The 27759-nt window shown below is 51.2% G+C and overlaps 1 protein-coding gene across 4 annotated transcripts; it reads right to left on the minus strand.

Annotated features, from left to right (window-relative positions):
• Positions 1-1023: 1023 nt before the first annotated feature.
• Positions 1024-27714, minus strand: TIPARP (TCDD inducible poly(ADP-ribose) polymerase). 4 transcript variants are annotated; one of them, XM_082767009.1, is made up of 7 exons: positions 21794-22292; positions 20831-21081; positions 18938-19938; positions 7499-7667; positions 6797-6978; positions 2836-3111; positions 1024-2239 (listed from the first exon to the last, which is right to left on the minus strand). In XM_082767009.1, exons 3-7 carry the CDS (start codon positions 19873-19875, stop codon positions 1792-1794), a joined length of 2013 nt encoding a protein of 670 aa, XP_082623135.1. In that variant the 5' UTR covers positions 19876-19938; positions 20831-21081; positions 21794-22292; the 3' UTR covers positions 1024-1791. The 4 variants fall into 4 exon arrangements, with proteins under 4 accessions (XP_082623135.1, XP_082623133.1, XP_082623136.1 ...); XM_082767007.1 differs by lacking the exons at positions 20831-21081; positions 21794-22292 and adding an exon at positions 27413-27714; XM_082767010.1 differs by lacking the exons at positions 20831-21081; positions 21794-22292 and adding an exon at positions 25864-26096.
• Positions 27715-27759: the final 45 nt, after the last annotated feature.

A 27759-nucleotide genomic window follows, 5' to 3' on the forward strand; every position in this document is an offset into this window, starting at 1 on the left:
TCTCCCTTCCTCCCCCTCACAAGAAACCAATTCTCACTTTTCATAAATCACTTCCCTGTTTCCTTTTCTCTCTCCCTCTCCCCTGCACCCAGCGCTGCCGGTGCCCCTGGTGCCTGCCATGCCCAGCACCAGCCCCCAGCTGCGGCAGGTTGCCCCCAGGGCTCTGCTATTTGTGATATTTGAGAATGAAACAACGAGGAACCTCGAAACTGAGAGGAAAAGCAGCAGATTTGGGAAAGAACAACCCTTGGGTCAATCTGACATTGTTGTCCAGCGGATGGGAAAATGTTCTCATAAAAGCAGACCTCGTAGCCGTAAGAGAAGCATTAATTGGGAGGCTTTTTCCACTTGCTGTGATGTTAGCGTGGAGGTGACACTGCTGGTGGCAGAGGGCACAGTCACGGAATGATGGAATCAGAGTGGGCTGGTTGGAAGGGGCCTCAAAGCCCGTTTGGTTCCAGCCCCCACCATGGGCAGGGATGGAGCCCACCCAAACCAGGCTGCTCAGGGCCTCATCCAACCGGGTCCTGAACACCTCCAGGGACGGGGCATCCTCTCTGGGCAACAAGGAGCCCCGGGGGCAGGAGCTGCTCTCCAGTGCTGGAACTGAGCTCCCAGTTCCCCTCACTGTGCAAGAACCTCAAGTTTCCTGTAAAAACAGCTCAGAAGATGTTGCCCACACCGCTGGGGTTGGTGGGACATCCCCCGTGCCATATTTGCCGCTGAAGCCCCGTGCCAGCCGTGCTGGTTGTGGTGCTGGAGCCAGCGGGACCAAATTCCCTCCAGCAGAAGGGACGCGGGGACAGGCGGTGCCTGGCGGGACACCTGCTCCGTGCACCACAGCTCTGTGCTCCTTCAGGCGAGGCCACCAAAAGCACAGGAAATGCTCCAGTGCCCGGCTCGGCAGGTTTGCTGGCAAGCTGCAGAAGGCACCGAGCGGCTCTAAACCCACACCAACCTTGTCCTAATTTTACTTCAGACTGATTTTAGAACATAATGCATTTATTTGTGCTTAGTAATCCAAACTGTGAGCGGGATGTTACTTTGTAATCGGCCCAATCCTTTCGAAATAAAGCAATAAAAATACTGGTTAGGAGCACCTCGCATTGAGTGTGCTTGGGATGAAAATTATCTGGTTCGGATTATCCAGGACATGAGGAAACAGGCTCGAGTTGCGCCAGGGGAGGTTTAGGTTGGACATCGGGAAGAATTTCTTCACACAGAGGTGGCCAAGCCTTGGAACGGGCTGCCCGGGGAGGTGGTGGAGTCCCCATGGCTGGAGGTGTTGAGAGATGTGTGAGCGCAGCACTGAGCGACACGTTCTAGGGACAGGACGCAGCAGGTCGGGTCACTGGTTGCACTCAGTGATCCCAAAGGTCCTTTCCAACCTAGAGGGTTCCACGATTCTGTCTAGAAGTGGCCATCCAAGAGAGTTCAAGATCAGATTTCTGGTAAGAAATCTGCACAAAACGCAACCAAAATTATCCACACAAACACAACCTTAAACACGAATATTTACTAACATAAATAAACAGTGTTTTATAACAAAAGGCACAGATTTTCAACTATAAACAATGGAAAAATATTTACAATTTGCACATACATCATCAAACAGCAAGTGCACAATTGGTCACTTCAGATCTTCCTTTCTATAGTTTTAGATTTAACTCCTTGCAAGCAAGTAATTTTACTCAGTTCTGCAACGTTCAATTTATTTATTTATTTTACACAAAACCCGCTACAAATGTCAATAAGAGTTCATTAAAATGAATAATTTAGCAGCACAGGTTTTCAAATGGAGACAGTGTTGCTAACTTCTTCGTACTGGATAATAAAATAAGGGTAGCTCTGATCATCGTTAAAAATAACAAAAATCTGAGGCTCAAAGTAATTGTCCACGCAAGAGTCATAGAGGTCACTGGTAATGCTGCCCGGGTTCATGGGGGGAGGTCTCCGCATGGTGTGATTGCCCACCGTGTACCTGCCCGTCAGTACTTTAGCCAAGAACATGTAATGAACTCCTTTGGGTGACCTTTTGGAAAAGTTATGGGAATAGCTCGCCTTTCTGGCAAAGTAACTGCCCTGTCCGAACATGGTGGCGTGCTTCCCGCAGACACGCGGGTCGAAGTTGTGCTTGCAGATCCCGTCTACCACGTCCTGGGAGGTGCCATGGAACAAATGCCTTTCGTTCATTATCCTGTCGAGGCCAGTCATTTTTTTGGACATATACTCCTTTTTCCTGGAATAGAAAATGGAAAGTGAAGATGAGTGCTCGTTGTGGATCTGCAACCAAAGAGCAGCATTCGCTGCAGCTCTTAAAGCAAAAGGCATCGGTATTATCCTCTGCAGTACTGGAGCTGTCAGAGGAGATTGGAAATCATTTCTGTGTGGATAACAAGACCGGTCTTCTGCTTTCAAAGCTTTTGCATGAATTTTGTATTATTGAAAGCTCCTGAGCTGATCCTGCTGGAGGTCTGTCACCTGTACAGCAGCAAAGGCAAAGCAGCTTGAAAACTGCTTACTCTCCGTTTGGCTTGGAGGTGAACTGAAACAGTTTTCAGCTAGGTATCCTAGATTTATTTTGAGGTTTCTGTGAAAACACATTTTCCAGAACTTATCAATAGATAGCTTACAAAAGCTCTTACAAAGGTAATTTCAGGACAAGATATTTTTCAGTGTTTTTTTTTAGATATTCAACTGAAGATGCTGCCTTTCTTCGGGAAGTCTGGATTTTATGTATTCTAATCAATGAGAAATTTATATTTTGTAGCCTGAATCAGACACTCTAAGATATTTTCCTAGTATTGTAAAAGAATGGCATTAGCATTGTCTTACCTTTTATATTTCTCCCAAAGAAACTGATTTTGCACTCTCAGAATTTTCAAAATTTTGTATTTGGTCTCTGGCACAGTCTTGTGAAACAGGTTATAAATGGTTCTATAGCTTTTATCTTCCTTCAGAACAGGCACTTGGATGAAGTCCTGAGATGGATCCATACTAATCCAGGTTTCGGGATAGAAGTTTGGAGAGGTAACAGCAGTTGGAGATAAGACGTGTGAGGAAACTGGTTCAGTTGGTGGAGAGGGTACAGGAGAATTGCCACCTAGAGTCCTAGGAGGGGAAGAAGAACAAGTTTGTACTTCAATATTCCCAAGCCAAACAGCTTCTAGTCACATTTATTTGGTTACCAACATGTTTTAAACAATCGCTGCTCTCCTTGGTTCCGTAACAATTCACATAACCTTAATGCTTGTTTAAAACTGCCAGGCCACCTATTTCGTCCTTTTTAACTCCTGCATCCACTCAAGCCGGTACCAAACCCTCGACTCCCAGGCATGCCGTCCCACCTAGGAAAATCTTACTGGCTGGTGGGGATCTGAAAGCCTGCTCTCACCTTTATCATTCACATCCTGGGCTGGAAGGGTGGAGTAGTGGTGATAAACTACAGAGCAGGCAGAATGCTACCAAACACAATGACTTTACGACTGTAAGCTCATTTTAACATACAGGGTAAGAAGAGAATGTTATATAAAACATTTTATGGGCAAAACTTGCATATATTTCACTACATGACGTGGAAGAACAGATTGTGTGTTTTTAGTGCTACCCAGTATCCTTCTGAGGAAGGCTCTCCCTGTTTTCATGTGCCCAGGCCAGATGTAGATTTGCATTTGCAGTTACTTATTTTCATGCGATGCAGCAGCCCCTCCTTTTGGGAGAGCTGCCAGGTAAGAAGAGGGCAGCAAAGGAAGGAGGAGGGGAACTGCTGCCTTGAATGCTCAGGGCAGAGGAGCACAGTGTACACCAGAAAGGGAACGTCCCCTGGCAAAATCAACTTGATGTGGACACTGCCTGTGGTACAGGCAGGATTTCACTCTTAATAAATACCTGCGCCGCTGTGGATTTTGTCTTGCTTTTGAACCTGCTAAATTTAGATAAAGAGTATGGTGCTTGTGGCTTATGTTCACCTGATTATAATCTGAACAAGCGAGCTTTACTCAGCTGAATAATCCTTACTGGAGTTCTCCCATTTACGTCAACGGAAATACTCTGAACATGCAAAGCTTGCAGGTTCAGGCTCTGGTGCTCCAACTGTAAGCACACAGATCTGCAGCTCACTGAAGCTGCTGAGGCTCCCCTTAAGCTGCATGAACACAAGGAATTATCTCAGCCTTCACCAAAGTGCTCTCTTATAGGAAAAGGTGCTACTGATTCCAGGACCACCCAACAGCAACGACAAATGGGTGATGTGCCACCAGAAGCAGGCAGCTCTCGGTAGGGAAGGTTACAAAGTGCCAGCTCTCCACTGCCTGCCTCAGAAGGCAAATCTTGTCTCCAAAGAGCACAGCTGATCTTAACCATGCTCATGAATTTCTCAGGTCACTTGTGTTCTGACAAAACATACGGAGAGAATGTGTTCTGCCTAGGAGGAAATGAGGAAAGAGAATTTTGTGCATTCACCTTGGGCAAGGCGAGGTTTGCCACCATCCAAGGCCAAGCCCTGAGTATGTGCAATTGGATTTAGCACATCAGAACAACAGGCAAACCAGATCCTCCACCTTATTTGTGTAGAAAGCAAGTTTACTGGGGAACACGTGCTCAGCTCTGCTAAAGGCAACACGAGTTTCTGCAGGCAATCTCCACGAATCACTCGTCCTCTGTTCACACCTGATTCTGCCTGAAAGCCAACCTGTTCCCAAGGTATACTGAAAACACCTGCAGAGGAACTTCTGATTTCCATGCCCATTAGGCTGCTTTCTCTGCAGAGCCAACATAATTATCTAGATAAGTAACAACTCCACGGGTATTCACATCTTTGCTACAGAGATGTCAATGTTGCCTTCCAGAATTTTTAATGCTGCTGATACATGAGCCTGAAAGAACCTTGTGTTAGTTTCTGTGTGACCTAGAAATAATTTCATGTGATTTTCTGATTGCTTCTGAGCTTTTCAAGCCTAGAAAAAAAGGGGGGGAGTCTATTTTTAACTTGATACGTCTGATTTGGATAACAGAGACAGTAAGCTCTAACAGCACTCACGCTATTCAGAGCAGAAACACTCTTTAAAATACTTTTCACGTGGCTTTCACCTGCTGCTCAAAGCTGAAAAGAGACCTCGATTCATTTGCATGGATTTGACTGAACTCAAACTTCTTCTCACTTTGTTTAAAAGAAACCCGGGAGATGGATTTTTTCAGAGTGAGCATTAAAACAGCAGCCTACAACATCCCACCGTGGTTTGCTTTATTTTTTTTCCCCTCCCGAAGTCACCTGGAGGAAATGTTACTGCAGCACCTCACGCACTGACACTCAGACTGGAAGACCAAGCACGAGTGAACTGTAAGTTACGGATTAACGAGCAAGTCAGTAAACACAATAAAGCACTGCATCCTTCGGCGTACTTTGCTCACTTTCTGACAAGTGTGACTGAAGTTTAAGTATTTATTATACAAGGGAAAGCACTAAACAGTTGGCATTTGTCAACTACTATCGCACATTTACCATTGTTTCTGCTCTTTTCCAATTTTATTACTTATTTCAGCAGTTGGGGGAGAAAAAAACAACACTCAGGTAGCATTGTGTGATAGGTAGAGGCAAATACTGACTTTTTAAAGATAGTTCCCATTAATATTCAAAATACTTTTTTGTTCCCTACTGAGAATTGCTGGATGTTTAAGTCAGAGCTACAAGGCCTTTGGGTAAAGAAATTCAGAATAGGTTTACTGCAGAACAACAGAAATTTCAGAGCTTAATTTACAGGTTTGGTAGATGGAATGAGCAGTTACAGGCAAGCACTCCTGGGTGTAAAACCCCCACTAAAATTGCCTAATTTTAGCATCTCTCAAAATCATAGACTTAAACTGTAGTAAAATAGTCATTGCTGGCAAAACATCAGAAAAATCCCTTAAAACCAGACTTTTTAAGATCAGAACTGTAATCACCATAACAAGAAAGTTCACGTTCGGTCTTTTCATTTGCATGCTCCACCTCTCCCTCTAATAATTCTGGGCTTTCCTCCTGCACAGCCGCATCCAAAGATGTTTCCAGCCACCACTTGTTTTGAGGCTCTGACCAAACTCGCTTTTGCCTCACAATTAGATGCTGTAACAACAAAGCACTAACGAGCATTCTAGCCCTAACGCAGCTGCTAAATCTCCTTTGATTGGCCCAGCATGCCAAGTTGCCAGTCAGACTAATGACTTCCACCCTTTGCTAACAGGACAATGTGTTTCTAACTACTGAACTCTGACAATAATGTTTCCAGCTGTGCTGGTGAGATCACAAAAATGGCATTTTTATGAGTTGTAATCAAAAATGACTACAATGCAACACTTTCCTCATTCTGCCTTTGATGGTAAGCATGTTCACCCCCATTGAGATGACAATAAAAACAAGGAATGCTTTAATTGTGCTTGAAAATTATGAAATGTTTTTGAACACTCCCTTTTTATGGGACCTGGACGTGATGGCCTGGCAGTCATGATAGCGGGTGAAATGCCGAAAGCTGGACAATAGTTTGGCAGACTTGGAGTACATCTGTGCTTCTGATGTTCTGAGATCCACAAGGTACAGCATAATCTCCAAATAACAAACAGAGCCCAGCAGAGGAGTTCCTCAGATATTTGTCTTGAGAAGCGACAAGAGAACAGCTGCCAATATGACCAACATTTTTTATTATTTCTCCTGATTTTTCTACCCAGTTATAGCCGTTTCCTTCTCACATCTTAATGAATACGATTCTCGTGCACACACCAACACACAGAGCAAATGCAGTTTCTGTTTCGCTGGGGTACGTACTGTAGGAACGGCATCAGCACCACGCAGGAGCGCAGCAGGGGTCTTCTCTTGATTTCCCTTCTGAAACAGGCGTTTTGCTGGAAGCCATCCTTGATGTTTAAGATATACTGATTATGCCAGGTAACAAACCGGACCTCCTTCAGACCCCGGCAGCTGGCTTCTTCTATCAATCTTACAACAGGCTGTTTGAAGAGAATTAGACACAGACACGATAAATTACGTGTACAAAAATTAGGATTTTTGCCAGGGACCTCAAAGAGTCCCTCTACCACTCTCTTCCCCTCCCTCCCCGCTCTTTCCCTTGCTCTGAAACACACTGACCACCAAAACCTGCTCGGTTTCGTTGTGATCTCTCCCACAAAGACAGATTTCACAACTTTCCTGTGATTTGTTCTGATGCTATCACGTTTTCACATGTTGAATGTTAGGCCCGATATCTGACCTAAAACTCCCTTGCCACAAATTACTCTATTCACTTTTCATCTTTCTTTGCTAAACGTGAAGAACATAAGTTTGCTGCAGAACAATCTTTTATACAGTAATACATTCTCCTCATTTTTGTTTGCTCACAACAATAACTCCAAGTAACTTTCCAAACTGTTCAAAGAGGAAACGGACTGAAAATATCTATATAGCTTATGATGCTGTATATATAGTTTTGGGTTACAACCCAGAAGCAGGATTCCAGAAAGCATTAAATACCTCGGAGTATTCTCTCCAGACGAAGTGGTCCCTGCAGAAGTATTTCCAGACCGTGTAGTAGTTGGAGCTGGAGCTGGGGCAGGATGGCGTGGACAGCCTCCGCATTTGGTCAAATTCAGCAGTTTCGTATAATTTCATAACATTCAAATCCACCCAGAACTCGTGTCCCCTGGAAAGAACAAGAGAAGCAAAAAACTCTCACTGCCTGCAATCCATTAAAAAAAACAGTGGACGATGGTGAAAAAAACAAACAAACATGGCCTTCAGCACGGAAAAGCAGAAGACCAGACCAACCACTGTCCTGACCCGCTGATATTTATTCCGTGTGCGTGCGCTGTGCACACATTGCTAGGCGGATCCTTGGCATTTGCAGCACGCTACCTGAGCGCACACACCGCCCGAGCGCACGGACGACGCAGCCACACAGCATTCAAAAGGTTACTCCTGTGAAAGTTGGTGCTTCGGGGAGGAAAAGCAAACGTAAACGTCTCCAGATGAGGAGCATCTGCTGCCAATCCACCGGAGAGTTCAAGTGTCTTTCCTCACGTGCGGCAGACGAGAAGCAGTGCAGTATGAAAGGCCGACGGGATTGTGCTGTTACGGAGCCAAGGCTGGGGAATATTGGCTTTGTGCAAGGAGCTACATCGCTGCTGCAGCAATCAGCACCGATACACGACTTCACGTGAAGTGCCTGGTGCTTTCTAAAGGACACAGAACGAACTGGAGCTGCAGCTGAGGAACCTCGGAGTTTACCCTTTAACTAGAGGAATCCCTGATCTAGCAGTAAGAAGTTAGAACAAGAAATCTATAGAAACTGGGAGAAACGATAGCAGTAGCATTCATTCCCTACAATTTTTATAGTTTTTTTTAGAACCAGGACTAATATATCTCCAAAATATCGCTCTTTGCATAATTAGCTTCCTATTTTACAACCCCTACAAGCTGTCAGCTCACTGCTGTTCAGCAGCTACAGATCACTGGCTTCTGGAAAGGCACCTTTGGAGATGATCTACCACATGTTTCATTGGAGTTCTTCACAGCAACATAAACAAAGCTGATATCTGAAATCTAAAGCTTATTTTAAACATTTTAGCCGCCTCACACCATAAACACCCAAGTATTGTGCATGAAACCGGCCACATCAAGTGGCAGCTCCTCTAAACATCCACAGGAGTTTCCCAATGCTGATTTGCTTGAGAACGATTTTGATTTTGGCAGCTTTTACACAGTTGCTGAGGAGTTTTGTTATACCACTCTCGCAGATAACTCCTGAAGAGTATGATCTTTAAAACACTGAAATGATGGGTAGGTCTTACCAAAACAAAAACAAAACCCCAAACCAACCAAAACAAGTGTTCTGCAGCAAAAAAATAACAGTCACCCCACCTTCCTGTAGGGAGTCATCTGGTTCCCTAACAACAGGCTGCAGCAATCGACTTTATTTGAAAACAATGTGTGAAACCATGAGGAAATCAGCTCTCTGCAACACCAAGCCGGGTTACAAGCTAGCAGGCAGCACAAGAATGAGTTTTTGAGTGAATTTCTTCTCAAATTGATGTTAACGCTGCTTTAGGGGCATTTGCACTTTCTTATCAAGACATCTACACTGACAGCATTCTCAACTTCAGGGTCCAGTAAAAAGCAAGTTTATTTTGACACTGTATTACTCCGGAGTGAAGAGATGGACCCCCTGTTTCGGGGCTGTGCTGCCCCTACAAATCCAAGCCCCAAATCACCTCCCCCAGACAAGGGGCCACAAACTTCATTAACCAAGTGCACACGAAGGCGTGTCGCAGTGCAAGCTCACGATTCAGGCGTTTGTTCTCACTTGGATCTATTTTCAAGTCAAATACCACAACAAGATTTCAAAGATCTGTGACCTTCAAGAAAGTGCAAAGAAAGGGAAAAGCTCGTCTTTATATACGAGTTATTTTCTTTTAAAGCAGTGCCCCGGAGGTTTATGTGGTGTTACTCTAACTTCATATATTGCGCGTGGTACAGTCAGAACAGGTCATGAAGAGACGTTTGCTGCAGTTTTGTGTTAATGCAGTGCAAAGAAAAGGGAATCTGGAAGTTGAGACACGCTCCAAACACAATCAAAGCTTTCCACGGGCATGCCGAACGCTTCATGAACCAGTCACGTGCTGGTTAACACCCTAAAAGCTAGGAGCCTTCACGGTTCTGAAGACTGGAAAGCAAATTCTGCAGGCATTGAGGCGAGGCTGGCTGCTGATACCTGACTTGGGCATTTCTGACCCGTGCTGTGTCAGAGCACAGCCTCCGGCACACACACATCGCCGAGGGGCCGAGCAGCGAGAGTCAGGGGGAGTCCTGGGGAGGGAAAGACTTTTTTTTGAGACGAAGGCAGTCTTCTCCTCATGCTTTTCCTGCAGAGCAGGTTGATCTCGGCAGGATTTGGGACGAACTCCCAGCACCCTGGCTTGGAGCATACTGGCAGGATTCTGTGCTCGCCTTTTCTGCACAGCACGCGAGGAACTGCCGGGGGTCCGGGCGGCATTTTTCTGCGAAACCTGTGCGCAACGTGCCAGGTTGCTTCCCCCACTGCTGAGAAATGCAGCGATTCCGGCTGCTGGGTGGGATTTCTTACCTTTGTGCAGCCCTGTTGATGCCTCCCCTCCATCAAATCCATCTCCCTGGAAGCAAACAGGCGGGCAGGACGCCCCCTGCTCCCCGCCACGGGCTGACAGCTCGCTGCAGGGCAAACCTGGGCATCACCCGCACGCCTGTGAGCTCCGGCTTTGAACAGGACACGTGAAGCGCTCGTGTCTTCTCATTCCGAAACAGAAACGATGGCTCTGTCTGCCTGGAAAGGTCACAGCATTTCTGAGCAGCCCAGCGGTGCGTGCCCCGGGCCCTGCTCGCGGCCGGCAGCTCCACAGCCTCCTGCAGAGACAGGGGGACCCGGGAGGCTCCCCTTAGTCCTCGAGGAAAAAAAGGGGCTGGAGGTATTTCTGACAGAGAGATGATTTAAAAATTGGTACGGCATCCTCTGGCCAGCGCCCTCAGCTATGCAGAGAGAAAGCTTCAGTGGTTTCCTTCAGGAGGTAACAGAAGGGTTTTCCTGAAACCCAAACTTCTGTTAACACAGGGATGCTTTAAAGGGGCACTTTTATTTGTAAAGTCAGTGAAGGGCTTAGAATGCTGCTTTCTGTTAATTTTAACAGAAAATTGAGTGACCAAATTATCGAAACGCTCTGAAATCTACACAAACTAATTGTCCCATGAATATTTTGACCATATACTTTTAAACTCCCTGCATTTTGTCCCTAACGTTAGATAGAATAACACCACATTATTTTATACAGCTGAGAATTTTGGACAAATGCATTTACTTAAGTGACAGCATCTGAAAAATACACTGTGTGCCAAAAAACTGCCTGTTTTGGGGGGGATAATTTACAATATTGGGAATAAGGAAACATTCTTTTGCTAAAAATCTTAAATCACATAAGATATAGATAACTTCCATATTTCTTTGCATTAACAGTTCCTATCTCTATTCAGAATCCACTTTTTTGAATCAGAGCAGTTGCTGGCATTCAGGCTCTGAGCTCCTGCAATATATTTAGCAGTTGTTTAATAATAGCTCTCCAGTTTAAGCACTTCCTCTGTATATTAAAAAGCCTATTACCAGCTTATATAATGCGAAGCCACGGAAAAAAAATGAGTTGTGATTACGGCGGGTGATTGCGTGATTACAGTCCTGCTCGCAGCTTTGAGACCCCGGTGATGAAAGCAAACGTGACAACTGCACCTCTCGACTGCCCAAGGCCTAAATACAGCACAAAGACCCCAAGTTTCGGGCTCCAGAAGAGAGCTGGACGCTCAAGGTTACGTCTGAAATGTTCTTTAGCACAACCTCACCTTGCCTTCCCCGCAGCACAGCGCCCAGCTCCTCCCGAGGCACGGCGCACGCTGCAACACGAGGCTGTGAGCCAGAGGATGGAGCAGCGGCTGTGGGTTAAATCCTAACGGGGAGGGGGAAGCCAAGAGCACACGGACATGCAGGGAAAAGCAGAAAGGAGACTGTGACCCCGGCTTGGCAGGGATTTGGGAGAGCAGGCAGGCTGCAGACACCTCGGAGGCACACAGCGTCACTGCGTGTGCGCTGCGGGACAGCTTGAAATGAGTAACAAAAACAACACTTTTTTTTCTACGGTGTTTCCAAATGAAAAGTTGTTGAAGTTCTCTGCAAGTGCCACAAAGCTCCCTGCTTCTGAAGCACAGATTGCTATCCCCATTTTACCCCTGGAGAGACTTAAACAGCTTCTCCAAAATCATACAGAGAATCTGTGAGAGGTGGGAACAGAGATTTCTTGAGAACTCCTCCTCAATGACTAACCAAATAAAGGTCTGTTTATAAAACAGAGCAGCTCAATGGAATCGTTTTCACCAAAAGAATAAGCATATTGAACCCTGTTAAGAGCACAGCACACAAAGAAAACCAAATTTGGTGCTGTGGAACAGCAGCAGTTCAAAACAAAATTCCACGAGCGCCCTCAAAAGCAGAACCTGGCTCCCGGGGCAGCTCAGCTTCCTCCGTGCCCCTGCTGTAAGACCTGACACAATCTCTTCAGGACACCAAACTGGGCGGGCACTTCGAACTGCAAGTTATAATATTCATAACATTAATATAATATTCATGACTTTGGGGTGATGAAGGTGGCCTGCTAAAATAAGGACGGCTCGGGTTCACTCTGCCCTGTGTTCTTCTGAAGAACTTGGGTCTCGTGTGAGCCCTCCGCGCCCTTTCCACTTCGTAAGAATCGCAGAAGCTTCACCGCAGGGACTAAGAGATGACTAGAAGAAATAGGTTTTGTACATGCTCTGCACACATGTGGTTTCAAACTCTTCTCCTAAGTTCAGTTACATGTCATGAGTCTTACCGCAAGCTGAGTGCAGAAAAAAAAAAAGCAACGGAGTGATCAACAAAGGTTGGTGCAGGAAATGAAACTCGGTTCCCATCAGACCAGCTGTGATACAAAGCACGACTGAGAGCTAAACACTGCTGAGATGATGAAACCGGTGATTTTCTCTCTCTGACTAAGCCAGTTCCTCTCTGCAATAGCAACAACCTGTGAGGCGCCCAGGGGAACAAACCAGCTTAGAGACCCGACCAGGTAGGAAAAGCTGCAGTATTTTTGTCTGCAGAGTCAGTCAGACCCACCCCAGCTCCCAGGGGAGCGAGCCAGGTCTGCTGCCTGCCTGCTGACCCCACCCCAGCCGGCAGTGCTCGAGGCCGCCGGCTGTAGCACGGCTCCAGGTGGGAGACGAGAGGCAGCCGAGCGCTGCGGGAAACCCAACGGCACCTGAAGTGTGACAGCGAGACCTGCCTCGTCACGCCAACCTGCCGGCAGCTGCAAACACCGCCAGCAGGTCTCAGAGCACCGCAGCCAAGAGGTGCTGCCACCAGAAGCCACCCTGAGCCCCTGGGGAGGGAAGCAGGGACGCGGTGTGTCCAAGCAGCTCTCCACGGCTGCTGATAGCCACACGGCTGCGAGAGGACGGCAGCAGCCCCGCTGCAGGGAGCTGCGCTGTGCTGGGGTGAGGAGCAGCACGGGCTGCTAAGCACGAGCCCGCAGCCTCGATCTTATCGGCCCCTGGTGTTCTGCCACCCAAAGGAGAGGGGCAGCAGGTGACAGGGCAGGAAATGAGCTCGCTATTTCCCTTCAGCTGGTCCCTCCCGTGTGACGCCGCTGCTCCCCGCGAGGCACGCAGACGGACGGTCAGAAAGGAGCAGCAGAGATAAGGGTGCTACAGGAAGGTTCAGCACGCAGCTGCGGGCTCCAGCACGGCAAAAACAAACAAAAACCAACCCAACCAAACCAGCCTGTGTTTTGCCAGCACTACAGCAACGGAGCTGCAGTGCCACAAGGCAGCTTTAAACCCATCAGCTCCGTTTGCTGCTGCTACAGGGCACCAGGAGGGACTGAGCCGTTCGACCCCACGCTCTTACTCACAACATTTTAGGAGCAAACACTGTTTTAGAGCTTGGAAGACATGAGGCACTAGCCAGGGGTGTAGCAACACAAAGAAGGATTCTGGCTACAGATCCAGCGACTTTTACACCATCTTAGCAGTGGTGTAAACTTTCCTGTGCACACCCCCAGAAAAGAGGGATCGCTGACTCCCGACAGCGCAGTGGGGTTTGTGCAGCCAGAAGCCACTCAGCTGCAGTTCACATGGAAATGCTGCTACAGAGGGGGCAAAAACACCTTCACTGGAGCACAGCGGGCAGAAAGCACACGGCCAACACTTCTAAAAGCACTTCACATGCTCCTTATTTAGGGGCCCTGTTTTGCATTCCTTCTAGCGGGGAATTGAAGAAGCTCAGAGCCGCTCAGCTGTGTGCGCTCACCAAACGCGGCACGAAATCACCCGGCGGTGAATTTCAGCTGCTTTCTCATCTCCGCTGTCAGCAATAACACCGCCGCTCCCCGCGCTGTGACAGCTGTGCAGCTCGCAACGAAAGCTTCCCAAATTTAACCATTGAACACATCAGACCACGTGCAGAAGGCCCTGAACAACCGACGTGCTTCCACTGTGCCCTCCCGGGCTCCAGAACCCCAGAGGCACACCCTGACAGCACCAGGAGTTTCAGCACGGACCCAAGAGCGAAGACACCCCGACAGCAGCAGGAACGAGTTACAGCACGAGCCCAAGAGCGAAGGAAGCCTCGTTTCCTGCCCTCATACCTTTGTCCTTCCCTCTCCGTGGCAGAACACGGGCCGTGTGTCCCACCTGCCTCACCTGAGGAGGGGGAGCGAGAGCGGCGGTGGTGCTGAGCTGCCCAGCACGGGGAAAGCACCACAGCCCTTCTGGTGCCCAGCGTGGGGCCCGAAGGCTTGAGGCACCAAGAGAATTGATTAAAACGTGTACAGCCACCACGCTGACTCGCTCGTCACCATGCTGAGTGTCCTGTAGCTCACGTGGCACGCACTCCGTGTCATGCTCTCCTTTCTCCTCCGTACCCGACCCTACGCTCTGGGCTCGTTTCTTTGAGTTCGCCGTGCTGCCAAGCGCTGGCCTTGAGTTTGATCTGGCACTCGGGCTCTGCGCTGTTATCAGGTGGGTCTCATGGAAATTATCTTTTAGAGAATATCCCAAACCACACCGCCTGCCCTTCCCCATCTGGATGTCAGGTGATGAATGCTATCAGGAATGGGGCCTCCTCCTCCTTTCACAGTGGGCCAGTTACAGCAGTTTGGGAGGATTTTGAACATCCCCGTGTAACCCCTGTACTGCTATTTCTAGTTCTGAATAACGGGTTTCCTCTCCTCTCTAAGCTTTCCAGCACTGTGGGAATTTACTGTGTGGGAGATGGTTTGTAGAGATTTGGACAATGCCCAGACACCTCGAGATCCCAATGAAGTCCAGTGCACAGCATCCACGGGGCATAAATTGGTGCGGAGTGCGCCATCAGCACATGCCAGTAATTAACTGGCAGTAATTAACTGGGCTGAGGGGATGGGACCAGCAGAGTATAATCTGTCCTGCCAGCTTCAAAGATATGAAGACAATCTCTCTGCTCTGCTACAGGCCTGTGTCTCAGCTGGGGAGAAACTCTCCAAAAGACCTGCCCACCTCGCAGAACGAGCATCTCCCTCCTCATCCAGAGGCAGCGATATTCCAGCCACTAACTCGGGGGCGTGAACTGCAAGGAAGCACAGCAGCAAGAAGAGGGGCTCCTAAGAAAACGCGGCTCCAGTTCCTGCTGGCAGTTCCCCAGAGGCAGCAGAAGGGCCGATGTTATTCCTGACCCCGATGAGGGGACCTCTGCTTCTCACGGTTAAGAATTAAATGGCAGACACTCCAACCAGGACTGGAGGATCTTCAAGGATCCAAAAGGGTGCTGCTGGGCTTTTGGCAGAGCTGCCTTAAGCACAGAGATTAGGCAGCTGTCTGCCCTGCCTGGCCTTTCAGGAGACCCTTCTGTTGTAGGATGGCTGAAGACCAGCAGGTACCAATCACTGCACCGACGGCAATAGCGCCCCAACCGAGCCTCCCTGATCCCATCCGTGAGTTGGATGGAAATGAAATAAAACTGTAACGAAAATGGAGGCTTTTAGCTCTCTGACAGAACCTGCCTGCAGTCGGCCAGTGAGGCTCGTGCTCTATTTAGAGCAAAGACAGATGTAGGTGGGCGGGACAGGAACTGGGCAACCGCACGGCCTCCCATTGCAGAGACGGGCTACGAAAGGTGATGTTTGTAACTACTACATTTTAACCAGTTTCAGGGTATTTCTGTTTTTTATAGAGTACTGCCACATTAAAAAAACAAAGCCACAGCCTCTGAGGAGCCGTCGTTCCCTGTGAGCTGGGATACGCCGGGTGCATGCAGCTGAGCAGGGGCTGCAGCTCCCCGGGCCGAGGGGGGGATTTCAGCCAAAGAGGGGGATCTGAAGGTCAGGAACTGCACGGTTTTTTTAAACAAATCCTCCTGTCGGCAGCAGCAAGGCTGCTTGTTTTGAAAAGCAGCACATGCACGATTAGACAGGTGTATGTGCAGAGGGAAAACCTGCTGAGCTCTGCAGCCAGGCGCTTCCCCTTACTGAAGAGCATCAGAAAACATCTCAGTGGGGTGCTCTCAGGCTGGGAAGCAGCACTGGGCATTGTTCTCTCCGACACTCAGCTGCGAGCTGCAACTTCTCCAGGGCCTCTCCTTGCGTGCACGAAGAAAACGGAGTGCTTGTAGGTACTGTAACCTGCTCACACCCCCCTTTGTTTAGGCAGACTGGTGTTTGGCTGTGACTACTTGGTAGGACTTAAAAAAGCAAAAACAGTTTATGATGAAGGTTTAGATTCAGTCTGAGGCCAAATTGTGATGAGTGAGCAGCCGAGGCACCTTGTTACAAAGAAGTGACTTTAGAGGGCTCACCACTATTGCTGCTCGGAGCCCAGGAACGCTTCCCTGACATGGTTCATCTCAGTAACACCGACACGCAGGAAGATTTATCCCGATAGCTACTTGAGGAACATCCCGTTTGGGTCTGGAGCTCCTTCTCCAGCTGAGCCACCCTCCCCCTGCTGTGGTGAGCAGCCCCGCTGCGTTGGGGCAGCACCACGGCGGTGCTGGGCATGCAGCCTGCAGTAACCAGGCCACGTAAGCCGTGTTTCAAACACAGGTGACCAAACAACCACCAGCACCCGCTGCCTATCAGTCAGCCCGGCTTCTGCACGGCCTTTCTTGGCCATGCAAAGTGCTGAGCAGCCGTTTCCTCGTCGCATGCAATCTGGAGAGATAGGCCTGCAGGCTGGGGCTGACCACAAGAGATTAATAGCTGCAGCCAAATAACGCGGTCACCATGCGACTCGCGAGCTGTCCCGGCACGGCTGCCAGCCCCGCGGCACGGCGGGCACGCCAGGAGCTGCAGCTGGTTGCCAGGAGACCCAACAGCCCGGGGACAGGGGCCGGCCTGCGGGGACTGGAAGTCACGCACAGCCCGAGCCCAGCTGCGTGGAGAGGGGACTCACCACAAGGCCCAGGCCAAGGCTGTCCCCCAGCGCCAGATCTCCTTTAAAACCAGGATCAGGTTGAAGGCTCGCAGTCAGCAGCTCTGCTCTTAAAAAGTTTCCCTTTGGTTTCTCGCCGATACCCACCCGGGGCCACGCAGCTCTCTGCGGGGTGAACCCGTCCGGGAGCTGCAGCCCTTGCAGCTCATGGCTCCGGGAGGAGATACGACAAAGATCCAGCCTCCAACCCTGCATGAGACTGTGATCAGGTACTCCAAGAACCTGCCCCTGCCCCGGCAGCGCTCGGCACCTGCTGGGTCCCTGCTGTGTCCCCGCCTGTGGAGCGTGAGGTGTCTGCCACCTTGCCTCCCGACCAGCCCAGGCAGAAGCTCGGGGTGCCAAGAGGCCAAACTGCTCACTCACCAGGCTGGAGAGCTGCAGAATGAGCGCAAGGGCAGCCGGCGGGTTCAGCCAACGTTGCAGGCTGGGGATGTGATGAGTAAGCAATTAGGGAGCTGCGCTTCCTTGAAGGTTAATTACCCTGGGCTCCGTGCTGGGAGCAGGTAGGGGGGGCGTGTAGCAAGAGGCTGTGATGCACGCTCCAAGAAAAACAGCACAAAAACCATTTTGCGTATTTGCACAGAGCTTAAGCTTGAATGACTCGCAGAGGCTTCTCTCACACCGACACTTGCTGTTCCCTGCTTTCAGAAATCTCTGTAAATATTTGGAAAAAATGAAAGCGTCTCTGTTGTAAACAACAGTGAAATTTATCTGCTGGACAGTTACACGATTTTAAGTCAGATTGCAATATTTTTCCAAAACAAAGGGATGAACCTGTGGGCTGATGGAGCTGAGGTTTGATGCCCAACCCAACGCCCAGTTAGGTGCATGCAAAGACACCTGCAGCATTAGGCTGGGTCTCTGACACCTAACAGGAAATGAAAACAAACTAATTCTGCCCTAAAACACTAAGGACAAAGGGATATAATCCTTCAGGAGGCAGAAGGAAGAACAAATCCACAAGGACTTGGATGGCAAAGACAAACTCGCCGTTCCCCCTGCAACCCAAGAAGTGTCTCTGAACCTCGAGTGGTGCTGGGGCGAGCAGCACCGGGCTGACAGGATACGGCAGGGCAGGCGGGCTGTGAGAAATGTGCTCTTATTTCCTCCAGAAGAGATGATTCAGAGCTCAGAGCTGGAGCCTACACCCTGCACTCAGAGCACAGACCGTGTAGACCCGGTGAACCCATAAACAAGGCGCTTGCTGCTCCCCTTCGCAGGGGAGGCGGCGGTACAGCCCCGAAGCAGTTTTGTTTCTGATCTCAGGGCGCCGGAACGAGCCTAAATTGATAACAAACATCTTTTTGGTTTCCCGGGTAATTCAGTCATCTTCTGAGATTAGAGAACGCTGCTGTGCACAGAGCCCCAGGGAAGCTGCAGGGGAGAAACCCAGCACAGCACCAAGCCAAGCCCAGCGTTCAGCACGCAGTTAGGAGGCTGTGAGCTGTGCCCGTAGCGCACAGTCAGCCTGGGTCCAGGCTCAATCCGCGCTCCCCGTGACAGCGCTGCCGCCTCCTCCCTGCTGGGTCACTGCAGAGGCTCATTATCCCTGCTGCCACCGCCCAGCAGGCTAATGAGGAGTGTCAGAGTGAGCACAACGCTGCCCGGACATCTGTCTCAACTCTCTCCATTCCCACAGAACTGAACTTTTCTCATTCCACACGCCTCAACTCCTTTAGCTCCAAAGCACACCTCCCAGTTCCACACAGCAGCTTTAGGAGGCACCCAAGAATTTTCTGTGGCAAACTTCTCAGCTACATTTAAGGCAACATTGCGACAAGCTTTGGAAAACACTTACATACCAGATACCAGACAAAAAGAGGGCATAACCCATTGTACTTCCGCACCACGGCACGGTTAAGCACCCCTTTGTTTGTTCGTAAGCAAGCAGAGCCAGGCACCTACCGGTACTTCACTTTGATCCTGTCGTTGTCGGGGTTGCAGTAGAGCCTCTCCAGGTGCTCCTGGGAATCGTTGGTCACGCTCTGCCAGCTCTGGGTTGCTGTCCTCCTCACCTGCCAGTGGTAGGGCAGCACCGTGTGATGCTTGGGGCAGTCGCTGCCATAAACACAAGCGCCCTGCAGGAAATCCACACAGATCTCTATCCCATCCTCCTGGTGGGTGTGATACTGCAGCTGGTTCAGGAGCTCAAACACCAAATCGAGAGAAGCTTCCTCGCTTTTATCCTGGAATATCCCGGCGCTGAATTTGTTGCTGGGGTTCAAAGCGTACTGCACGGGGCAGCTGCTCTCCGGGAACAAGGCAGAGGTGCAGCTTTCCAGAACCTTGTCTGGGAACAAAGGACACGCCGCAGCATCGCCAGGAGCTGGGTGCAAAGGGTGATCCTGGAACGCTTCAGCGCTCGTCTCAGCAGCGCTTCCAGGGGGAGTTTCTGAGGAGAAGCCTCGCTCCCCTGCCCGCACCTCCTGCTCGGGGTGCCCAGGAGCAGGGTGAGCCCCCGGCAGCGGGGGCTGCACATCGGGGGCTGCGGGCACCAGCACGGCCACGTTACTTTCTGCCTGGGGGCACGAGGTACCGAGTTCCAGAGGCTTTTTCACAGCAGGTTCACATAAACCGCTGTGGCCGTCACCCTGGCCTCGGGGCACGAAGACCCTGTCCAGGGAGCCGGCTCCCAGCAGACTGGTAAAGATAGGCCGCAGAGCACGAAGGGTTTGGGTGTCCAGCCTCTTCTGCACTTGCTGCTTCTTCTTGAAGCAAGGCTTCACCGGAGGAATCTTCCCCGACAGCCTCAGCTGAGGAGGGAAGTCCTCCGGAGGAGGGCACTTCATGGCTGGGCAGTGAGCCTGCTGCACAACACACGCTGGCTTGGCTTCGGTGTCCATCAGACACAGACTTTGCTCTCTCCAAATCACTTTCAAATGTCCCAGAGCCTCACCAGAATCAATCTAGGGCAGAAAGGAAAACAAGACAGTTAATCTCTCTAATTGCTCATGGTTGACACGAACAAGATCACCCCTGGAGAGGATTTCGAGCCAGCAACAGCAAAACTCCTCCCCTCTCTGTGACTGCGGGTAGCCCCTAGGCACGTAAAGCATGAAACCAGCTAAACTCCGGCTAATTAATCCCAAACACACACTCAGCAGCTCCTCACACATGAGATCTCAGAGACGCTCAGGCACGCACGCACGGTCCCTCAGGGGGGCAGGAGGGGGGCTGGGGCGATGCCCTCCTCCCCGCCATGCTGCTCACTGGGAGCACGGCTCCGGCTCCTTCCACGCCACAAAAGCAGGCGCTGTGCTGCTCACCTCTACGGCCCCAAGACCACGGCCCCAGCGCTCCCAGCGCGCCGCCTCTCCTCGCAGCAGCCAGACGGACAGACAGACGCTGTCCCTCCACCCCGACACACCTTGCTACACGACCCTAGGGAACCGCTGCCCTCGCTCAGCCCCGTGCCCAGCGTCCCAGTGCCCTGCGCGGGGCCAGGACGCAACCCCTGCCCGCTGAGCCACGCCACTTGTGGTGCTCGCTCCCGGCAGCCACAGCTCCCCCCTGCATCCTGCCGTGCCCGCAGCACGCTGCCTGACTCACGCACCCACCCCGTGGCACGCCGGCACGCCGGCTCGCCCGCCTCCTGCCAGCCTCCGCAGCGGGGCAGGAGACAAAGGGGGCCGGCAACTCGGGCACGGAGACAAACCCAATTAGCCCCAAGATGAAAAGTTGTTTGTTGTGTTGTTTTTTTTTTTTTTTTTCTGGAGTACAAATACACGGCACATCTCGCAGGTCACCGGAGAGCAAGCCGTCTGCCTTCTAATCAGGAGTCACGCAACAGTTGATTACCTTTAATTAGACCCTCTCCGCTCGCCCTGCCCAGAGCCTCCAAGGCTGGCGTGGTGCCCGCTGCGGATCACTTCCTGGTCAGCGCATTCCAAGCCAGGCGCCCGCCCGCTTCAACCCCCAGCCTCAGAGACCTGGGGGAACTGGGCACTGGTTTCTCACTGCTGAGGATCTGCTCTGGAAAATCTCCCACTGAGTCTCCCCTGTTTTGGAACATGCACTGCGAGGCTTTCGCATCGCCCTGGGAAACGGCGCTGTCAGGACAGCCAGGAAAAAAAAAAAAAAGGAGTTGGACCTCTCTGCTTTCCTGCTCCTACGTTTAAAGCCACCAGGACATCTGCCAGTAAAAGCAAGCTCCAGCGGGATTGTATCTCTCTTACTCTCGCACAGACGTAGCAGGGAACGCTCTTCCTAAAGGTACCACAAACCTCCAGAAACCTTACAAAGGCATCAGTCCCCCCAGCTGCTTCACCTCCCCGTGCCCAGGCTCAGCCGAGCAGCACCACGAGTGCCTTGGGGTCTCGTTCAGCTGCGCCTCCAACGCTGTGTCAATGCCGGGCTGCTCACGCGATTGCTTTATGTGAGGGAACTGCCTGAGCACACGGAGCTGAGCCTCCCAGCGCCTCTCCACACAGCAGGCAGCGGGCACGGCGGCAGCAGGGCTGCCTGCTTCCATCTCAGCCCTTTCACATCCGTCCCTGGCACTATTTAGAAGCGACCTCAGCACCACGCAGCGCCGTGCCCTGCTCGCACAGCGCACCCGGCACAAGGAGACCTCCCCCAGGGGGTCCCAGCCCCTCCGCACCGGACCCCACAGCTCCTGCCCCTCACCCAAGGGGGCGAGCCCAGTGCCCGCGGGATGGGCACGGGGTAGGGGAAGGCAGGGAGAAGGGGAGAGCAGCAGGAAGGGGAAGGCAGGGGTTAAGATAGGGGTAGGGTAGGGAGAGCCGCCCCGCAGACACCTACCGGCTGGCTCAGCAGGGGCGGCACGGCCCCGCCGCCCGCGAGGGGGCTCGGCCCGGTCCGGCTCGGTACAGCCCAGCCCAGCCCAGCCCGGCTCGGCTCGGCTCAGCCCGGCACAGCCCAGCCCGGCTCGGCCCCGCTCCGCTGCCGGCAGGGCGCTGCCGCCGGGCCAACGCCGCCACCCTCGGGAGCGGGCAGCCGGCTGGAGGGGGCGGAGAGCAGCGAAAAAGAGAAAAAAAAAAAGGAAATAAAAAATAATTAAAAAAAAAAAAGAAGAAAAAAATAAATAAAAAGAAAAAAAAGAAAAGAAAAAAAAAAAAGAAAAAAAATCAAAAAAAAAAAAAGAAAAAAAGAGCTAATAACGATGAATATACAGAATTAAAAGCGCCTGCCCCGGCCGGCCTCTTGCTGCAGCCTTCCCAGCCGCCGAGCCGTGCCGTGCCGTGCCGAGCCGATCTGCTCCGTGCCGTGCCGCTGGTGCCGGTGCCGAGCCTCCCGCAGCGCCGCCCGCGGCCCCAGCGCCGGCCGCGCCCCCCCTGCCCCCGCCGGGCTTTAAGCGGCGCTTCCGGAGCCGCCGGGCCCGGGGCGGAGCCGGCACCGCCCGCACGGGGACGGGACGGGACAGCTCGGCACGGCTCGGCACAGCCCGTCCAGCAGCGCCCCAGCGCTCGGTGCCCCCACCCCGGGCAGCCGAAGCCCCCCCCGAGCCCACGGGCGGCGCGGTCCCGCGAGCAGGGCGGCAGCAGCACCGCGTTTTGGGACACTGCCGCAACCCTGCAGCAAGAGGCGAGCGTTTCTGCTGAGCTCCTGCAGGCGGTAACCGCATCCTGTGAGCCTGACCTGCAGGCAACACAGCCGGCAGCAGGCAGCCGGGTCTGCTGGGGGAAGAAGGGAACGGCTCCGAGCCCAGTGCTCGCTGTTAAAAAAAAAGGTTTCCGGGCTCAGAGTGCTTGTTCCAGCGGCAGAAAGCAGCCCTTCCTCCCAGCGTACTGCAGAAGGGCCATCCTCAGCTGCCTGCAGCACGCCACGCCACAGCTGTGTCGGTTTTCCACCTCTGTGTTTGAGGTGAGGGCCACAGCTGCTGGGCACCGAGGGGCTGCTGCGCACCCAGGCACACCGCAGCTCTCGGCTCCCCCAGGGCCCTTCCAGCCCTCAGCTGCTGCTGCCCCCTGCGCTTCCCAGGGGGAAAAGCTCTCATTTCAGCTCAATGCACTCCTGGCAGGTCAGCCAGGGGAGGACAAAGCTGTGAGACACCACACGCTGCTCCGTAACTTGTCCCCGCACCGCCGAGTCTGCGAGGTAAATGCCCTTCAGCTCAGCTCCCCCATCACCAGCTAACCAAACCTCCTCCACGTGTTCTCAGGGTGCCTTCACCTGCAAACAGACTGCTGGGGATGCTTCACAATACTCTCTTTGATTAGTTTTAGGTAGCCCTCACGGATTTCAAGGCACTACCAAACACAACGTGTGAGCGAGATGCTCAGCAACACCTCCCCCGGGGCGTTCGGGGCATGCAGAGCACCAGCAAAACAAGAACCAAATTGTCTTCTGTGGCACTGGCTTCCCTTCAGGAACTTCATTTCTCCCATTTCTCCCACTCGATGACGAGCCCTAACCACCTTCAGACAGAATTCCAGCCCTACCCCTGCTCCGACAGCCACGTGCCAGCAGACGGGTTATGGAAGCACCATGGAAAAACAAGTGGCAATGATACAGATTATTTTTTTTATAGCTTTAACAGATGGAAAAAGAACATCTCTGAGCAGCTCACTGCTATTAAGGTGTGCTGACTCTTCCACCCCTATTAAATCTTTACAGGAACTGTGCAACAGCCCATTTTTCATCATGTTGTATGTCAGCAGGCTCAGGCTATGGGATGGAGATTTCTTTTCTCTCCCTTACAAATTGTAAAGTGAGACATTTTGAGTCTATTTCTATCGACTCTCTTAATTCCAGGACCAGGAATTTTAATTGTGGGTTGTTTTTTTGTTGTTTATTTGGTTTTGTCTGTTTTTTTTTGTTTGTTTGAAGAATTAAAAAAAGAGCTTGATGTGTTCACATGAAGGTGAAACGATGCAGGCCAGTCTTCACTAAAGGAAATACACAGGGAGGAGGGCAGCAAGGGTTTAACAGCCGTGCTCTGGTGGCCTTTGTTGGAGTGACACCTAGTGGGCTGATTTGCTCCGGTCTGAGCTGAAGATGAGGCCAGTACGGGTTCCAAGGTCCAAACCCGCAGAGATTGAATAAATACTCTGGTATTAATTTATTTACTGACAAGGTGGGTGTCAGTTCCATTTTGTGTCTGGGATAAATGCTGGGTGAGTAAGCCCCCGAGAATCTCCTCACAAACATTATCCCAACATTATTTCGTTCATTTGGTCTACATGCAGAAGGCACAATCAACAAAAACTTTTAAAATGTCAAAGGAGGAAAAGGGAACAGATGAGGTCATTTCAAGACACCAAAAATGGGCCACATACACCACACCAAGCTCCCTCCAGATGCAGCAAGTGTCACAGAAATCCAGCAGGTTTCAGCTTTCAGAAACTAGAGGTGAACACAGCGGTCAGTCATTTCAGTGCAGTGTTCTAGCAAGCTAAAAAAGGCCAGCTCATGGAACACCAGCGCCGGGTGACGGACTCTCCTTTATACACCCCAGTGCCCACTGCAGCTATTTTCCCTCATCCTAATGCCCAGAAGTGTACCTCAGACATTCTGCCCTGCATACAGCGTCTCAGAATTCCTCCCAAATTCATACCCAGATAAGAAAACCGTCCCCTCACGCTGTTTGGAAAGGACGCTGGTTGAAGACCAGCCCTCAGACTGTCCCTCCAGCTGTGACAGCTGCGCTGTTTGGTGGGCCCTGCCCAAGAACAGATTTGTCTGACAAACAATACAGCCAGATTATGTCTCCAACTTGAGAACTCAGACTTCAAAGAAGAAAAAAAAAAAATGAAACAAACAAACAAAAAAAACCATAGCACAGAGAGAACTGAAAGGCTTCTCATCTGCCTATTTCACTGAGACAGCAAAATCAGAAGTTTACGAGCGCCGTGCCTGTTCATTCAAAGGTCTTTCCTTTGGATTTCAGCAATCCCCCGCCAGCTGATCCAACCTCAGAGCACTAATCCCAAACTTCAGCACCTCCAGGTAAACGTGGGGATTGCAGAATATCAGAAGAGTTCTCTTTTCAAAGTTTGTTGTTTTTCCCCCCCAATCTTAACTATGGTGAAGCTTTTTGCTCTGCTCTGATTTCGTTGTTGGACATCACAGAATCGCAGACTGGTTTGGGTCAGAAGGGACCTCCCAGCCCGCCCAGATGGGGTCCCAGAAGGGACCCCAAATCCCTGACAAAGCCAAAACGAGCAGAACACACAATTCCCCTGAGAATAAAGCAATAGCCAGCTGCAAAGTGTCACAAACCTTTTAGACCAGATCTATACCAGTCTCAGCTTTGGTGAGTTCCTTCAGTTACAGCAGCAGAGGAGACAGACTCTGCCTTCCACCCCACAGTGCCCAGACACCAGTTACAACCCAGATATTCAAGCACGGACCTGCTGGAGCCCCGTGAGATACCAGGAACTGCCATGTAGCCAGAACAACGCCGCATTACAGTGCTGCAATTCGCTACCGGAGCCACAAAGGCACTGCAGCTCCCCAGCCCCAAGGCACCTACTCCCAGCGCTGCTACGGCGATGGAAGAGCCACCACAAAACTCTCCTGGTTCCGTTCCCGACCCGCCTTGAGGCTGCTCCCTGCCTGTGCTGCCTCACTTCTGCACGTCAGGGATTCTCTCAGGATTTTGAAACCTGAAAGAAGAGGTGGCACAGATCAACCAGCTGGAAAACCCAACAAAGCTGGCAATACATCGTGGAGCCGTCGTGCTGCAGCCTCGTGATTATTCTCCCACGCACCCTAAGCACGCAGGCTGTCAGAATCTGATCACCAACACACCACAGTCAGACACTCAGACTGGTGGCAATCGATTTTAAACCCTGGGCCATTAAGATTCAGGGCAGTACAGACGGTAACAAACACTCCTTTGCTGAGGAGCAGACTTGTTCGCTGCTTACCGGCTGCCTGGCAGAGCCCACTTCCCACCTGACAGCAGTGTGGCTTTCAGCCTGTACTTCACACAGTGACCGGAGACAGCAAAACAGGCAGAGCAAACCTGCTGGGAAATGCCTCTGCCCAGCTTTAAAGCTTTTAGCTTAGTCCAGCTGAGTTGTAGAAGTGTGAGAAGCAAAGATAAACCTCGTGTTTCCAGAAGAAAGGCCACTCCTTCTGCGTTTTTTTATGAAAATTGGTAAGAAACTTTTTTGATAACTTACAAGGCTGACAGTGCCAATGTTTGTGCTAGCAGAACAAGTTTTGCTTTGGGAACAAGAGCCGTTGTTCCTCTGGTTTTGAAGCCTTGTGTCCCCAGCGGCTTCTGAAAAAAGCTTCAGATAAGATGCATTCAGCACAACACGGACTGAGGTGCTTAAACAAAAACTCGAGTTGTTTTGGCAGAAATCCATGTCCCCATTTATTTTGGGAGAAGCGAGCACGGCATACTTAGACTGAACACGAGGTGACAGTTTGGTTGTATGCAATGTTCTGCTTAAATTCCTGCTACCCGGTGCCAAGATTTTTTTTTTTTAAATCACAGCACTCATTTGTTTTTTTTTCCAAATAAAATTTTTCATCATTCTTCTGCCCAAAACAAAGTCACACTTCATCCTAACGGAGAGCCAGACGGGCACCAGGCAGGCTGTGCTCCGACACGCTACTGTGCTGCTCGTGTAAACCCAACCCCAGAACAAAAACTGAATTATGTTCCACCACAACACACATTTACCCAGATGAGCAGAGAAAGAAATCTGCAAAAATACAGACAACAGGCTGGAATCTTAAAACAATCTCACACGTAATCTGCCCTGTGCTTTCCAACTACTTTAGACAACTCTAACAGCACACTGTAACAAGGAAATCCTATAATATTGATCAAATGGTGATGTTATTACACATTTAAAGTGTTTTACAAACAAGACTGATCTCCACCTGCAGAGACACAGTGCACACAGAGCAGAGGCATTAGGAGGAAGCCTTTCAACAGCCTCCACCTGTTTCACGTAACGGGCTCTCATCACAGAGAACCTGCAGCAGAAGTCAGGCGTGCTGAAAGCCCCCTGCAATACAGACGTGCATGCTTAGAAGGTTAAACACCTTGAAACAACGGCCTGCTAAAATACCTCTGATGATCTCAATTTCCACAGAGAAGATTATTTAATTACACCAGTCTGAACTAATTTCCTGTTACTTTTAAACAACTTTATATTTGAAAACGGAGAAAACAGCCATGGAAATGTTTAGAAATTAAGAAAGCACAGCTCTAACAATTTAATCCAGCTAGGTGTGGGAGCCATCACCAATTGCTCAAGAGCTGCAGTGAAGAACAACGCCAAAGGGCAGCAGCCAAAGCTCCACGGGCCACCACCTGCTGAGGCTCCCTAGCCACACGTTCCCAGCGGCCGGTGACCTCGGGGTGCCCGTGCATGGCTGCTGCCACCCGGGCGATGAAGACAAGGGGTGGCTGAAGGCAGTGCCAGCCTCTTGGCGGGGGCACAGCTCGGTACTCACCGCGTGTTGTGCTGCCACTCGGTGCTGTGGTGCTTCTCCTCACCGTGCTCACCGCCTTCCTCCCCGCGCCTCACCTCACGCCGTCAGCTCGCAGGGCCGCGCGGGGGCCCCGCTGCCGGCCCCGTCCCAGGCCGTGGGGGCCGCTCCCAGCGCCGGGCATCCCCACGGCCGCTCCCTGCGGGCACCACAACGAACACAGCGTCACTACTGCACCCCGCTCCCGGTAACGCCGCACAGATACGCATTTTATGTCTCTTTTTAACGGCGCCGGGCCTGGTTACACACCCCCATCGCGCCGCCCTCCTCCCACTGCCACCGCCTCCGCCAGCGGCCCCGGTTCCGCTTCC

This window comes from Aythya marila, assembly GCF_965140915.1.
Source record: "Aythya marila genome assembly, chromosome: 9".
Classification (NCBI taxonomy): domain Eukaryota; kingdom Metazoa; phylum Chordata; class Aves; order Anseriformes; family Anatidae; genus Aythya; species Aythya marila.

Excerpts from the sequence above, each read along its gene's own strand:
- TIPARP (XM_082767007.1), bottom strand. The coding sequence starts at position 19,875 with ATGGACACCGAAGCCAAGCCAGCGTGTGTTGTGCAGCAGGCTCACTGC. Across the intron at positions 3,112-6,796 it reads GTGCTGATGCCGTTCCTACA|GACTCTAGGTGGCAATTCTC; the intron begins GTACGTACCCCA and ends TTCCCCTCCTAG. Across the intron at positions 2,240-2,835 it reads CTTTGGGAGAAATATAAAAG|GAAAAAGGAGTATATGTCCA; the intron begins GTAAGACAATGC and ends TTTCTATTCCAG.